At 47.6% G+C, this 16,321-nt stretch overlaps 1 protein-coding gene and 1 pseudogene across 1 annotated transcript; both read left to right on the plus strand.

Moving 5' to 3' along the window:
- Positions 1–392: 392 nt before the first annotated feature.
- Positions 393–2,130, plus strand: LOC109747459 (monooxygenase 2-like; annotated as a pseudogene).
- A 10,516-nt stretch (positions 2,131–12,646) lies between these two features.
- LOC109747337 (monooxygenase 2) lies at positions 12,647–14,812 on the plus strand. Its single transcript, XM_020306419.4, has 5 exons — positions 12,647–13,044; positions 13,149–13,295; positions 13,533–13,601; positions 13,702–13,867; positions 13,942–14,812. The coding sequence occupies exons 1-5, from the start codon at positions 12,971–12,973 to the stop codon at positions 14,680–14,682; spliced, it is 1,197 nt and encodes a 398-aa protein (XP_020162008.1). The 5' UTR covers positions 12,647–12,970; the 3' UTR covers positions 14,683–14,812.
- The last annotated feature ends 1,509 nt before the right edge of the window (positions 14,813–16,321 follow it).

Here is a 16,321-nt window from a genome sequence, read left to right on the forward strand (position 1 = left end):
TCCCTTAAATTAAAGTACTCTAAGAGCTCGGGAGCCAGCGATCCCACTACACCTATTCCTCAATTTCGCCAACCAAGTGGGCCGTAATCTGTAACTTATCAAGTTTAGCTTAGCCTCTCCCCGTATCTATGGCCGGCAGTGGAAAAAGAAATTGATCAGCTCACCTCGGGCAGTCAGACACAAACACTTGATCATGTTCACTCAGTTTCGAGGCATGGGCCATTTTCTTTGTTTACTTGCTTGGATGCGGGTCGGCACGAAGCTCCCTCCTTGGCTCTGCATCATCAGCAGTGACGCCATTCTCCTCTGCTTCTTTTTCTTCAAGCAAAGGAAACCCTTTCTCTGATCTCATCTCATCGACGCTCCCTCTTGCTAAGGCCGCAGGCATATTTATTTATATACACACACACACACACTCTCTACCAGGCATCCTCGATTTGCTCAACGGTCAACGCCTTCCCACTGCCATCTCATCACTCCATAGTCAGTCCGTCAGTCAGCCAGTCCCATCACTCCATAAGCCATGGTAAACATGGTGGATCAGCAGGACGCCGCCGAGGACATCGTCATCGCCGGCGCCGGCGTGTCCGGCCTCGCCGTCGCCCTGGGGCTCCACAGGTAAAGCAGAGCCTCGTCCTCCAGCCTGTACATACATATGTCTGCAACTCTGCATCCTTTCCTGATGTGCTCAGACGGGGATGAACCGCAGGAAGGGCGTTCGGTGCGTGGTGCTGGAGTCCTCGCCGGTGCTCCGGACTTCCGGGTTCGCGATCGCGGCATGGACGAACGCCTTCCGCGCGCTTGATGCCCTTGGAGTAGGCGACACCATTAGGAGTAAACACCTGCAGATCCAGGGGTGCGCATGGTTCTCATCACTCGTTTCCCGTCAATTTTCAGTCGTTGGATTTAATTAATTATGTAGATGTTTTCATTCCTTATTGGTAGGGCGTGTGTCATGTCTTCGACAACAGGGCAAGTAGCCCGAGAGGTAGATCTCCGGGTGCAAGGAAAATGGTGAGACACGATTCCATAATCTCTAATCTGAATTGCAGACTTGGTTCGAGCTACTCTGTTCTTCGTGAAGTAATCCTTGACGATGCAGGGGACCCCATGAAGCCCGGTGCGTGCAGCGTAACGTGCTGCTCCAGGCACTCGAGGAAGAACTGCCCAGAGGCACCATCCGCTACTCCTCCAAGATCGTCTCCATCGACGACTGCGACGATGCCAAGATCCTCCATCTCGCCGACGGCTCAACTCTCAGAGCAAAGGTGCTGATCGGCTGTGACGGGATCAACTCGGTGGTGGCGAAATGGCTGGGGCTCGCCAAGCCGCGGGACTCGGGGCGCAGGGCCCCGACGGCCATGGCTTCGAGCCCAAGATGCTGCAGTTCGGCGGCCAGGGCTTCCGCGCGGGCTTGGTCCCCTGCAACCGCACCGACGTCTACTGGTTCTTCACATGGTCTCCTTCTCCTACTCCGGACGGTAAGGATGACGCCGAGCAGAACCCGGCGGAGATGAAGCAGTTCGTGCTGGCCAAGCTCAGAAGCATCAAGGCCCCCGCCGACGTGCTGGGAGCGGTTGAGAGGAGCGAGATGAACGACGTCCTCGTGGCGCCCCTGCGGTACCGCCCGCCGCTGTCGCTCCTGTTCGCGAGCATCTGCAAGGGAAACGTGTGCGTCGCCGGCGACGCGCTTCACCCGACGACGCTGGACCTGGCACAGGGCGCCTGCGTCGCGCTAGAAGACGCTGTCGTCCTCGCGCGGTGCCTCGGCGACGCCATCGTCGGAAAGGAACGGGAGTCGGTCGAGGCGGCTCTGCGCCGGTACGCCGGGATCCGGCGGTGGAGGAGCGCGCAGGTGATCGCCGCGTCTTATATGGTGGGGCTGGTGCAGCAGAGCGATCACGCCGTGGTGAGGTTTGCGCGGGACAGGCTGCTGTTCGGGATGCTCGCCAAGGGGCTGCTGATCATGCCGGACTACGACTGCGGCACACTGTGAACTGTGAGGTCTCTCGAGAGAGTTGGAGCTGCTGTTTGTCAACCTGCCGCTTAATGTACTCCCTCCATTTACTTATACAAGGCCACTATTGAATATACATTTTTTTACATGGGAAAAAAGTTTTATTTCAAATTGAGAGAGTTACACTCGAAAGACAGAAGATCCTTGATACATAGCGGTCCCAGATGCATGCACACAGTCGTGGTACACTTAATATGACTATAATTTGCCATACGGTCGGCAACTCTATTATGATCCCTAGTCAACTTGTGGGGAATAAATGTTGGAAATATGAGCAATTTATAATATGATTTTATTAATGGAAATACTAGATAAAGCATGACTAAAGTAGCAGAGATAAAGCAAGTCATGCGATCTGACAAAGAGAAGGTAGATAACATCTGCAAATATAAACTAGAACCGAACATCTCTAGAGTAGACAGTAGACCAAGTAGCATATATGAAGTACAACCTATCATGTGTAGGGCAAGGACTAGAACAAGGAACTGTGGCAGAACCTCTAACAGGAAAAACAAGAACACGTACGGGACAGCAGCTGCAACAGTAGCACTGGACTTGGGGTCGGTGTCCTCGGTAGCCATGTCGTGGAGGAGGTTGTCGACGTCGGGGAAGTAGTCGTCGGAGTCCGGGGTGTCCGTGACGAAGAAGTCAGTAGTCGCGCAGAGCGCTCCCCAAAAACCTTATCACCCTTCTCCCGTACAGGACTCAAAGAGGTGCGGTTTCGGAGGCCTACTGTCCCGACCTGCGGTGCACGCCGCAAGTCGGGATGAGGAAGATCGTAGCAGCAGCGCAGTGTTCAGGAACCGGTGGTGAGAGGAAGAATGAGTTCTGGTACGTCTCTCTGAGAGGAGCGACCTCCCTTTTATAGGCGCAAGAGAAGGAGGCGAGAGGCTGCGCCGGGAGCTGAAGGGAACAAGGGAGATGAAACGAACAAATAGCAGCCGAAGGATGCAGCATTCATATTCAATACAGCAAAAACTTTTCAGCTCCCGAGTGACCTTTCGTATACCCGTAGTGCGTGGCAAAAATTTAGACATCGGCTCGGCTCATTCCCGCGGCGTGGCGAGGCGGGCGGCGGAGGAGGAGCGCGCATGGATGTCCCTCTTGTTCTCATGCTCATACATATGAGGAAAGAACCTCCCTTATAAAGAGGTCCAACTCCATCTAAACTAGCAATGTGGGACTAAACTTTAGTAGTGTCCCTTGCCTTGCACGAATGGGCTAAGTGGGCCTCTAGGATTTATTAGGAATTTCTGAAATTGTTATTGGGCTAGGCCCATAAATAGATAAAATTCCAGCAATCCCCCACCAGATCCTAGAGGCACATAGAATTTACCTTTAGTTCCAAAACACTGTTTTATATACCGGTACTGCAGTGGAGACTGTTAAGTCGAACTTCCACCTAGAACTCTATGCTACACTAGTAAGCAACTTGAACAGTGGACTGGGCCTTGAACTGCAAGTTTTCTGCGAATCTAGCTTCACATAAAGCCTTGACCGATACGTGGCTACCGTGGGTCTTCCCCGCGGGTGGAGCTTATGCGTCATACTCCGAGACCTTTCATGAGTTTACTAGAGAGAACCCTACTCTCATACATTGCGACGTTTAACAATCAGACTCATATAGGTGTGTTCTTCAAAAGATGTTCTGCAGGACAACATCTCTGCTTAAATGAGCCACTTAGAACACATTAAGATATACATCAACATGCCATATAGTTTTAGGAGAGTATTGCATCTTCATGGAGTGGTATTGTTAATAGTAAGGATACTCTCCTCTCAGTTGATCAACAGCTTGTCTTCTACATCTAATTCATGGGATCTCCGATCACAAAGAATAGGTTACCACTGTGAACAACTCATATTGTGGGTCTCATACCCATCTCCCTCGATGCATTATCTATCACATTACCTGATAGACCCTTAGTAAAAGGATCTGCCAGATTTTTAGACGTTTGGATATAATCCAATGCAATAACTCCGGAGTTTCTCATTTTCCTGACAGACTTTAACCTTCTCTGAACGTGTCTTGATGACTTCATGTTATCCTTTGAGCTGCTCACTTTCGTGATCATAGTTTGATTGTCGCAGTTCATAAGAATACCTGGTACAGGTTTCTCAACAACCGGCAAGTCATTCAAGAGCCGGCGAAGCCAATCTGCTTCGACCGTAGCTGTATCTAGTGCTGTGAGTTCTGCTTCCATTGTTGACCTCGTTAAGATGGTCTGCTTGCAAGACTTCCAAGAAACAGTGCCACCTCCATGAGGGAATAACCGCTCGTGGCCTTTATCTCATCAGCATCTGAGATCCAGTTTGAGTCACTATACCCTTCAAGCACCTTTGGGTGCCTAGTGTAGTGAATTCCATAATTCGCAGTGCCTTTCAAATAACGCAAAACTCTCTCTAGAGCTTTCCAATGCACATCTCCTGGTTTTGAGACAAACCGACTCAGTTTGCTAACAGCAAAAGAGATGTCAGGTCTTGTAGCACTGGCTAAGTACATAAGCGAGCCAATAATCTGAGAATATTTCAATTGATCTCTAGCAATTCTTTGATTCTTTCGAAGTAACACACTTGCATCATATGGTGTTGGAGAGGGCTTGCAGTCACTATAGCCAAAGCGACTCAAGATCTTTTCCACATAGTGAGATTGAAGCAATGTAATCCCACCATCATCGTCTCTCAACAACTTGATGTTCAAAATGACATCAGCCACTCCTAAATCCTTCATCTCAAAACAACGAGATAGGAAATCCTTGACCTCCTTAATAACATTTAGATTTTGTTCCGAAAATCAGTATGTCATCAACATACAAGCAGAGAATAACTCCTTCGCCCCCACCATGGCCATAGTACACACATTTATCAGCTTCATTTACAACGAAGCCTGCAGCGGTTAAAGTTCTTTCAAACTTCTCATGCCACTGTTTGGGTGCTTGCTTGAGTCCATACAAAGACTTCAGCAACTTGCACACTTTTCCTTCCTGACCATCCAGTACAAACCCATCTGGTTGTTCCATATAAATTTCCTCGTCCAACTCTCCATTTAGGAAAGCAGTCTTAACATTCATTTGATGAACGAGAAGACCATGTGAGGCAGCTAGTGAAAGTAGAACTCGAATAGTGGTCAGTCGAGCCACAGGTGAGTAAGTATCAAAGAAGTCTTTACCTTCCTTTTGGGTATAACCCTTAGCCACGAGCCGAGCCTTGTACTTTTCAATAGTACCATCAGGCCTAAGATTCTTCTTGAATACCCATTTGCATCCTATAGGTTTGCACCCATAAGGACGATCAGTTATCTCCCAAGTTTCATTCGCCAAGATGGAATCCATCTCGCTACGAACCGCTTCCTTCCAGTAGTCAGCATCTTCTGATGCATAGGCCTCTGAAATAGAACTGGGAGTGTCATCTATGAGATACACAAGAAAATCATCACCAAAGGACTTTGCAATCCTCTGTCTCTTGCTCCTAGTAGGAACTTCATTGTTCTCCTCCACAGAATTTTCAAAGTGTTCCATCGAAATGGCAGGTTCGGTAATTGTAACTAGTTCCTGATTCGATGAACTAGGTATCTCCTGATTAGACGAGGTAGACATATCCTTCATGGGAAAGATATCTTCAAAGAAAGTCGCATCATTCGACTCCATGATCGTACCGACATGCATGTCAGGTATCTCAAATTTTACAACCAAGAATCTATAGCCAATGCTATGAAAAGCATATCCCAGGAAAACACAATCCACAGTCTTTGGTCCAAGCTTCCGCTTGTTTGGAATTGGAACATTGACTTTCGCCAAACAACCCCATATTCGCAGATAAGAAAGTTTTAACCTTTTCTTCTCCCATTCATCGAATGGAGTTATCTCTTTGTTATTTGTGGGGACTCGGTTTAGGACATGACATGCCGTCAATATCGCCTCCCCCCACCATGCCTTGGAGAGACCTGATGTGTCTAACATGGCGTTAACCAAATCAGTTAGAGTACAGTTCTTTCTTTCGGCCACCCCATTTGACTGAGGTGAGTAGGGAGGCGTCCTCTCATGGATTATACCATGTTCCGCACAAAAAGCATCAAATTCATTGGAAAAATACTCTCCACCACGGTCGGACCTAAGCCTCTTGATTTTTCGATCAAGTTGGTTTTCCACTTCAGCTTTATAGATCTTGAAAAAGTTCAAAGCCTCATCCTTAGATTTCAGAAGATACACACGGCAGTATCTAGTGGATTCGTTAATTAATGTCATGAAATATTTCTTTCCACCTTTTGTCAAAACACCATTCATTTCACATAGATCTGAATGTATGAGCTCGAGTGGTGCAAGATTTCTCGTTTCCGCAGTCGTGTGAGACTTACGAGGTTGCTTAGCTTGCACACACACTTGACACTTAGATCCCTTGACAGTGGTGAAACTAGGGATTAAGTTCAACTTCGCTAGTCGCGACATGCAACCAAAGTTAACATGACAAAGACGTGAATGCCACACATTTGATTCACTATTGTTGCAAATATGATTAACAACTTTATTGCAAACGTCTGATAAGGATAAACGAAACAGGCCTCCTGACTCATAGCCTTTACCAATGAAGGTTCCATACTTGGATATTACAAATTTATTCGACTGAAAGACAAGCTTGTAGCCATCTCTACACAGAAGAGATCCGCTAACAAGATTTTTATTGACGGAGGGGACATAATGCACGTTCTTCAGCCGCACGATCTTCCCCGAAGTAAACTTCAAATCGACTGTGCCAACACCACTAACAGAAACACTTGAACCGTTGCCCATCAGCACGGTTGAAATCCCTGCGGTCTGATAAGACGAAAACATGGAAATATCACCGCATACATGCACATTAGCACCCGTGTCAATCAACCAATCAGGAGAATGACATACTGAAAGAATAGTGGGAAATATACCATACCCAGCATCCTTTATGTCAGTGTCTCCAATGACAACATTAGTGGTCTTGCCGCCTTTCCCAGGATGACGCTTGTCATAGCGATTAGGGCAACTAGGAGCCCAATGATCAGAATCCCCACACACATGACAAGCACCTTTCTTCTTGTCATTCTTCTTCTTGAAGTTCGTGTGTTGCACAACCTTGTTCTTCCCATCAAACTTTGTTTTACCATCAAACTTGCCCTTGTTCTTGAACTTGTGGGGCTGGAAGTTCTTCTTCTGTACCAGATTGGCACTAGATCCTCCCTCAATACCTCGAGCACGTGTGTCCTTTGCTCTCGCCTTTTCTTCCACATCAAGAGTGCCAATGAGATCCGGAACGAAAAACTCCTGCCTCTTATGCTTCAGTAAGGTAGCAAAGTTCCTCCATGAAGGAGGAAGCTTATTGATGATACCTCCGGCAACAAACTTGTCCGGTAGCATACAACTGAAGTGCTCAAGTTCTCTAGCAAATGGATGTATCTCATGAGCTTGCTCAACCACGGAGCGCTCTTCAGTCATCCTATAATCATAGAATTGCTCCATGATGTACAGCTCAGTGCCAGCATCCGAGACCCCAAACTTGGCCTCGAGTGCATCCCACATATCTTTTCCATTATCAATTGACGCATAAGCATCAACTATGTTCTCACCAAGAACACTCAAGAGAGCAGCCTTAAACAGAGTATCCATTTTCTGAAAAGCTTGTGCCTGTTGAGCATCAAGCTCTCCTTCAGGTTTGCCAAGAGTGGCGTCATAGCAACTCATGGTTTGAAACCATAAGACTGCTCTCACGCGCCACCTCTTATAGTGGATACCCTCAAACATAGGAGGTCTCATGGAAGCAGCTAAACCACTTGGTGTAAATTGCCTATAATAAGGTTTTTGGATTGTTGGAAATATGAGCAATTTATAATATGATTTTATTAATGGAAATACTAGATAAAGCATGACTAAAGTAGCAGAGATAAAGCAAGTCATGCGATCTGACAAAGAGAAGGTAGATAACATCTGCAAATATAAACTAGAACCGAACATCTCTAGAGTAGACAGTAGACCAAGTAGCATATATGAAGTACAACCTATCATGTGTAGGGCAAGGACTAGAACAAGGAACTGTGGCAGAACCTCTAACAGGAAAAACAAGAACACGTACGGGACAGCAGCTGCAACAGTAGCACTGGACTTGGGGTCGGTGTCCTCGGTAGCCATGTCGTGGAGGAGGTTGTCGACGTCGGGGAAGTAGTCGTCGGAGTCCGGGGTGTCCGTGACGAAGAAGTCAGTAGTCGCGCAGAGCGCTCCCCAAAAACCTTATCACCCTTCTCCCGTACAGGACTCAAAGAGGTGCGGTTTCGGAGGCCTACTGTCCCGACCTGCGGTGCACGCCGCAAGTCGGGATGAGGAAGATCGTAGCAGCAGCGCAGTGTTCAGGAACCGGTGGTGAGAGGAAGAATGAGTTCTGGTACGTCTCTCTGAGAGGAGCGACCTCCCTTTTATAGGCGCAAGAGAAGGAGGCGAGAGGCTGCGCCGGGAGCTGAAGGGAACAAGGGAGATGAAACGAACAAATAGCAGCCGAAGGATGCAGCATTCATATTCAATACAGCAAAAACTTTTCAGCTCCCGAGTGACCTTTCGTATACCCGTAGTGCGTGGCAAAAATTTAGACATCGGCTCGGCTCATTCCCGCGGCGTGGCGAGGCGGGCGGCGGAGGAGGAGCGCGCATGGATGTCCCTCTTGTTCTCATGCTCATACATATGAGGAAAGAACCTCCCTTATAAAGAGGTCCAACTCCATCTAAACTAGCAATGTGGGACTAAACTTTAGTAGTGTCCCTTGCCTTGCACGAATGGGCTAAGTGGGCCTCTAGGATTTATTAGGAATTTCTGAAATTGTTATTGGGCTAGGCCCATAAATAGATAAAATTCCAGCAATAAACTCCCTCTCACACATCAACTCCTTAAATTCAGCCACGAGATGACCATATGCCGAACGAACTAGTCCATCCCCTGATAGACACGATAAAGCCTCACTTGAGTCAGATTGGACAATGACTGAAAGACTGAAATGTTGTATAGGAAGCGCCATCCCCTGTATAATTGCATGTATCTCTGCTTCCAATGCTTCGTTACAATTAAAAAGAAACCGATATGCTGAAAAAAAAACTGAACCATCATGTCGTCGAAGAATCATCCCTGCCGCTGCCACGCCGAATTCCACCGAAAAAGACCCATCCACTGAAAGAGCAATGTAATCAGTGGTCGGGGGTGGCCAAGGCTTAGGAACATGAGTAATCCTCACTTCTGGTATGGCCGAGTCAGTAACCGGCATTTTACCCTTGGTAGTTTCCGTTGTACTGTACTTGCATGCATCTCCAATAGACTTCATATAACTGTCCAAATAATCCATCATAGTGGTCAGTGGGGGAATCTATTTATCATGAGTAACATCATTCCGTAATTGCCAAATACGCCAAATAAGTATAAGAACTCTATCGCGCTCAGCTTCATTGCAATTTAGCAGCAAGTTTAGCAGCCATTCCTTGCCACTATTAATAAGGAGCCGGTCTGGTGGAAGCGACCAGACTTGTCTCATGGCCTCCCATATGCTACGTGCATGGTTGCATGCAACCAATGCATGGTAGCTGTCCTCATCAACAGTGCCGCAAAGTGGACACGTCCCACGCGTCTTCAGATGCCGGTATTGCATGCAAGCAGCAGTAGCCAGTGCTCCAGTCGCCGGACGCCATGCCGTATGTTTCATACACGGAGGCACAAAGGAGTGCCATATCAGATTCCACATAGAACGGTTCCCGTCGGGGTTAGCGCTGGACGCTCCACCGGCGAACTGCTCATCATGATCTGCCATCGACAAGTGATACGCACTTCTCACAGAGAATCGGCCATGGTTGTTCGGATGCCATGCGAAAAAATCATGACGTTGTCTCGGTGAGGTACGTATTTTTAGAATTTCGTGTATGTCCATTGGCCAAAAGTGGTCATTCAAACGTTGCCCCATCCATGCACCATTATCATCAAGAAAATCGGATACTCGGTTAAATCGACAATTCCTTTTGGGCGTGACCGGTCAGAGATTATGGCCACGGGGAATCCAAGGATCCCTCCATGTGCGTATGGAAGAACCATCTTCAACCTGCCAAATGATCCCTTTTTTAACCAGCTTCAGACCATGTTCAATTCCCTTCTACACAGCTGAGGAATTCCATGTGAATACAATATCCAACAAATTACCATTGGGATAATACTTCGACTGTAACAACCAAGCACATAAGCTATCTGGAGAATCAAGGAGTCGCCAAGCCTGCTTCGCGAGCAGGGCTTGGTTAAAAGCTCACATATCTCGGAAGCCCATACCACCTTTGGACTTCGGTAGTCTCATTTTATCCCAACTCAACCATGTCATCTTCCGTTTTCCTTTTTCCACTCCCCACCAATATTGCCGCATTAACCGTGTAAGATCAAGTACCGACACCGGCAACCGGAATACACTCATCACATAGGTGGGTATAGCTTGCGCAACAGATTTAATTAATAGTTCTTTACTAGAAGTGGCCATGTACTGTTCACTCCAATCAATAAGTCTCTTACTCAGTCGGTCATGCAGTGTTTCAAATCTCCCCTTATGCATTCTTCCTTCAGGAACCGGCAGACCAAGATACTTAGGATCAAAAACCTCTTGAGTCACCTCTAATATTGACTTAACTTCCCGGGCGTCCGTCACTAAACAATTGTCAGAGAAAAGAATGGAACACTTCGAAGGGTTTATGAGTTGCCTTGTTGCCAAGGCATAAGTGTTCAAGAAACCTCGCACCAACATTGCCTGCTGAGTGGAAGCACGAAAAAACAACAAAGAATCATCCGCAAAAAGTAGGTGTGAAATAACTGGAGCAACACGACGGGCGATGAGAGCCGCGACGACGCCTTCAAGAAGGGAACGAGCTTCGCCGCCGCCGGTCTGTCCAAAGATAACCTCCTCTGCAGCGCCACTCATGTTGGGTGTCCTCTCATGACCGGAGAGGCACATGTTCACTCCTCTTTCATTGTATTTGTCTTCTCTCTCTGATGCCGATGATGTCGTCGAACATGCTTGTGGCGGCCTTGTCCGATGCGACTGAGTGGTGCTCTTTGGCGAAGTTGTAGCAAAGTCGAAGTCGTCGGGCCGTGAGCGTAGTAGGTGATGTATGATGAGATCGCTTTTGTTGAGATGTGCTTCTTTGTTCATGTTGTGGTTTTCGGCCTTTAGGCGTTCCAGTACATCCTATTGTGCCTCTATCTGTCCATCTATGCAACCATACCCTCATTTTTCTTTCTTATATAATCAATCACTTGCACGTGATTGCTGGAGACGAAGAGAGAAAAAGAATAAAGAAAGAGAAAAGGTGTGTGGGGGGGGGGAGGGGAGGGGGACCCTACGTGGTGGACTGACCGGGCGCTCCCGCGAGCCATCATATCCTCCTTACATTTGGTCTCAATATGAGGGTTCATGGACGTATAAGAATGATATGAGGGGTCCGGTTGGGTCATTTTTTATTCTCTCTCTTGTCTGGTGACTGGGCGCATCCGCCAATGTTTGAGGAGGATTTGAATAGGCCAGCTAAAAGGACGAGGATGTTGCCTAGAGGGGGGCGGGGGGTGAATAGGCACTTTCAAACAATGAGAGGAGAAGACGGAGCGAGAGAGGAGAGTGAGTGAGCTCGGGTTCCGAGCAAGGTGCCGGATTGGGGTTTTAATTGGGACAACCGGGGGTCGGTGGTTGGCCGAGCATGTCAGCTCCGGCATGGCGGACACGCCCCATATCCGTCCTATATTTGAACAGGATACGAGGAGCGCCGGACAACCCGAGCGTTTGATATCGGTTTGAAGCCTCTGGGTGGGTCGATTTTTTAATGACCGGTCTGCCCGTCCGGACGTTTGAGACGGGTTTGAGGCCGCTGACTGTAGATGATCTGATTGGAGCCTCGTGATTGGCCTAGGCCACCCTGGTGTTTGGCCTCTTGCAAAGCTGTGATTTTTTTTTTTTAAAAGATGCTCGTTTTATAACTAAACTTTTGGCTCTGCTTTTTTGGCGGCAGTATGTTTAAAAAAAGAAGAGCACAACAGGTGTCCCGGCCTAAGAGGAACGGCATGCCTTTCGATCGGCCACCCTTGCCCATGTGGCTACCAACAACAAAGGGGAGTGCGCAATATCCTCTCTGTACCTAACAAACAAATACGTAGGATAATGTTAACTTTCTTGTTAGGCAAAATAGGATAATGTTAGCTGCAATCGTTGGTCGGCTCCAGGGATTTTCAGTTTTCTTCAGTAGCCGCCTCTGGCACATAATCAATGAGCTGCTGAAGCCTGAAGGAAACCATCTAGGCAGTTTCCTTTAAGGCTCCATCGATCTGTAAGGTGGACAAGATTCAGATCCAGAACATGCACTACTGGCCTCCAAAACTGATTGCTATGACCATCAGTTTCAGCGGTAGCCGTGAAGTCCAATTCATCATGCGTCGACGTGTACTACGATAACAACCAATTTTGCGACATAGGCATTCGCAGACGAGCAGCACTACAATCTTGAAACCGTTTACGGTACTTGCCAAGAATCTGCCCGGTCATACCTTGCCTCTGACGACGTGAGAGCCAAGGCAGTAGTATACATGCCCGGACGTGGACGGCCGCCGCGGTGGACCAAAGTCAGAGTTCTCCTTCCTTCCTTCCCCGTCGCGTCCAGCAGAAAGAAAGAATCCGGTCATCCAACTCCATGATCCATCCAATTCGTCACGTGAAGATGAGATGATCACCTCACCTCCATCGGCCGCCCTTCCAGCCACCTTCCAATCTCAACCTGATTCCAATCCATGCTGTTGTTATAAATACGTCACACAGTGAAGCTCCTGGTTCTTCCATCAGATCCCCTCTTCTCTCTCTCTCTCTCTCTTCTTCTTGCTCTAGCACTCTTCGCTGCTCTGTTCCTTCCGGCTAACACCGGCTACGCCCACCCCACGGTGGATGGAGGGCGTCGAGGAGATCGTCATCGCCGGCGCCGGGCTCGCCGGCCTCGCGACGGCCCTGGGATTGCACAGGTAATTGAAGAACCATCTTGATTTGGGTTCCTTATTCGGTTCGGCGCTAGCTCCGGCCTGGACGCGAGATCGAGCTGACGAGCGGGTGGTGCTGTGCGGTGCAGGAAAGGGGTGAGGAGCGTGGTGCTGGAGTCGTCGGCGACGCTGCGGGCGTCGGGGTACGCCTTCACCACATGGACCAACGCCTTCCGCGCGCTGGATGCCCTGGGCGTCGGGGACAAGATCAGGGAGCACCATCTGCTTTACGAGAGGTAATAATCTTTAAGGAACCCACCCACCAAAGCTTTTCTGTAGATAGAAATGAAGGTAGCACAGATAGTGACTGACAGCGGGCCCCGCAATAATTAGGCCAGCGTCAAACCCGTCAAATCACTTCAACGCTTTTAGATTTAAGATGAACCTTTCTTTCTTTAATGGAAAATGTCTACGTATTTTTCTCGACAAACCACTGTCCCTATAGCTCACTGAGTTATCGTGCTTGTTCGCAGGCTGGTGGCCTTCTCTGCATCCACAGGCGAGGCTGCCGCAAAACTGAGCCTAAAGATGCAGGGCAAAAGGTACTACAATCTTACGAAACCATGTCACTGAATTAGATCTCACAGTTTCTCAGTGTACGATCTCACGAACGATGCTCTGACCATTAATCTGCTCCATCAGCGGGCCTCACGAGATTCGGTGCGTGAAGCGCAACTTCCTGCTGGAGACGCTGGAGAATGAGCTGCCGGAGGGCACCATCAGGTACTCCTCCAAGATCGTCGCCATCGAGGAAGAGGGCAACGTCAAGCTCCTGCACATGGCCGACGGCTCCACCATCAGAGCCAACGTAAGACATCTCCTCGATGCAGTGCATGTGTTCTTGTCTGCACCGCAGTAACAAAATCGGATACGTGCGTGCAGGTTCTTGTGGGGTGCGACGGAGTGAACTCGGTGGTGGCGAGGTGGCTGGGCCTGCACAAGCCGATCCTCTCGGGGCGGTCCGCCACCAGGGGCCTCGCCGAGTACCCGGACGGCCACGGCTTCGGCCCCGAGATGCTGCAGTTCATCGGGCAGGGCTTCCGCTCCGGCGTGCTCCCCTGCTCCGACACCTCCGTGTACTGGAACTACACCTGGTACCCGTCCCCGGCGGACGGGGACGCGGAGGAGAGCGTGGACAAGATGCGGCAGCACGTGCTGGCCAGGCTTCGGGCCGCCAAGATCCCGGCGGAGGCGCTGGACGTGATCGAGCGGAGCGAGATGAGCGACGTGGTGTCGTCGCCGCTGCGGTTCCGGTCCCCGCTGGCGCTGGTCCGGGGCAGCATCTGCCGGGGCGGCGTGTGCGTGGCCGGCGACGCGTTCCACCCGATGACCCCGGAGCTCGGGCAGGGCGGCTGCGCGGCGCTCGAGGACGGCGTCGTCCTCGCCCGGTGCCTCGGCGAGGCCTTGGGCGCCGGCGGGCACGGGAGCGCCGAGGCGGCCTTGGCCAAGTACGCCGGGGAGCGGAGGTGGCGCGCCGTCCGGCTGGTCACGGCCGCGTATTTCGTCGGCTTCGTGCAGCAGAGCAGCAACCCGGCGATCAAGTTCCTCAGAGAGAAATTCCTGTCAGGATTGCTGGCCAGAGTGATGGTCGACATGGCCGACTACGACTGCGGAAAGCTGTAGCTCTATCATTCCTTCTTCATGGCAAAACGAGAGCGACGAGAGAAAACGAATCAGTTAAAACGGCATCAATCAAATCGATTTGATGCCTGTATTTCGACATTTTGAGTTAAATAAAGAAAACAGTTTGATACCTGATAGGATTATTAGTCTAGATGATACCCTCGTCTTTCCTGAAAAGAACGCCTATAGCTCAAGTTTTTTTTCGCTTTAGCTAAATGTCATCTCTGACTTTTAAGTTTTGGGTCGGTCGATTTTTTTGACCGTAGATTGCTGCTCAAAGATGCATCCTAGTTGTTTTCTTCCTGTTGTGTGTTGTGTCATGTATTGGGCTAGACGATTTTTTATTGACCCCTATTTTGGGTCAGTCGATTTCTTGTTGGGCTGAAGCTTGTTACATGTTTTCTTATTAGGCTGTTTGCGAGCGTTTATACATCTGTTTTCTTGTCGGTTTTTATGGGTATAGTTTGGATGTTGGGCGAATATAAAATATATACACGTAAGTAATGTATAATTTGTGTGTAAATTGTAATTTTGTGAAATATGCATTATTATGTGCCACTATTCCTTTGTTCTTAGATTTTGTTTTTGTAAAAGTTTCACTTTTATATGCTTATACTTGCATATTTTTAAAAAGCACAATTTTTATCTATATTTCACGCAAATTTTGTCGGTGTTTGTTTTATATTATTTTTCCCATTTTCTTTTTTCTTAAATGGTAATACCAATGCCACATATTTATTCTTTCTTTTGTGGGTATTTTTGCTTTTTTTATTCCAGATTTCTGTTTCTATGTGTTTTAGCTTTTTTAGTTTTTTTACGTGTTTTTTTTGGAGTATTAGAGTATGGAAATTTCACTACTATATTTTTCCTCTTACATATTATAAAAAGTGCAATTTTAGTACTAATCGTGACAAAATTTTAGTTTTAAGTTTTTATTTCACTTTCTCTCTTATTTAAAGGTAATACCAATGACACTAATTCATTCCTTCTTTGAAAACCTACTCCCTTCGTAAACTAATATAAGAGTGTTTAGATCACAACGCTCTTATATTAGTTTACAGAGGGAGTATTTTTTATGTAATTTCTGCTAGTATATGTTAGTTCTTGCATAGCTATAAAAATTGCAATTTATGTGTAAATTATGTGCAAATTTACCATGATTTATTTTTTCATTCCTTTCTTCTTAAAGGGTGGTACCAATGCCACTACTTCATTCTTTTTTTAGAAAATGTTATATTTTTGTGTGTTTAAATAATTATACACATGAGTACTATACAACATGTGTATAAATTATAGTAGAGTGCAAAATTGCAATATTATATGTTCGTTGTTTGCATATTACTAAAAGGGCAATTTCAGTGCAAACCTTGTTTTTTTCATTTTGTTTTAGTTTTTTCATTTTCTTTCTTCTTAAATGGTTTCATTCTTTCATAAAAAACTTTATTGTTATGATTTTGTTTTTGTTTTTATTTTATTTCTTTAGAGGCAATACCGATCTCACTCCACTGGTATTTTTTTTATTTTTCGTTTTAGGGTCCGAGCCAGGCTGTAAAAGACTAAGCGCCTATCAAATAACTGCCCTCATAACAAGGATAAACACTCACTCACTTTTAATGTAATGTGTGTGTGGTTCACACCG

The sequence above is a fragment of the Aegilops tauschii genome, chromosome 4, assembly GCF_002575655.3.
Source record: "Aegilops tauschii subsp. strangulata cultivar AL8/78 chromosome 4, Aet v6.0, whole genome shotgun sequence".
Lineage (NCBI taxonomy): Eukaryota > Viridiplantae > Streptophyta > Magnoliopsida > Poales > Poaceae > Aegilops > Aegilops tauschii.

Bases quoted from the DNA above. Each gene is read 5' to 3' on its own strand.
- LOC109747337 (XM_020306419.4), top strand. From the start codon at position 12,971: ATGGAGGGCGTCGAGGAGATCGTCATCGCCGGCGCCGGGCTCGCCGGC. The intron at 13,296-13,532 runs GTAATAATCTTT...GCTTGTTCGCAG, and splicing joins CACCATCTGCTTTACGAGAG to GCTGGTGGCCTTCTCTGCAT. The intron at 13,868-13,941 runs GTAAGACATCTC...ACGTGCGTGCAG, and splicing joins GCTCCACCATCAGAGCCAAC to GTTCTTGTGGGGTGCGACGG.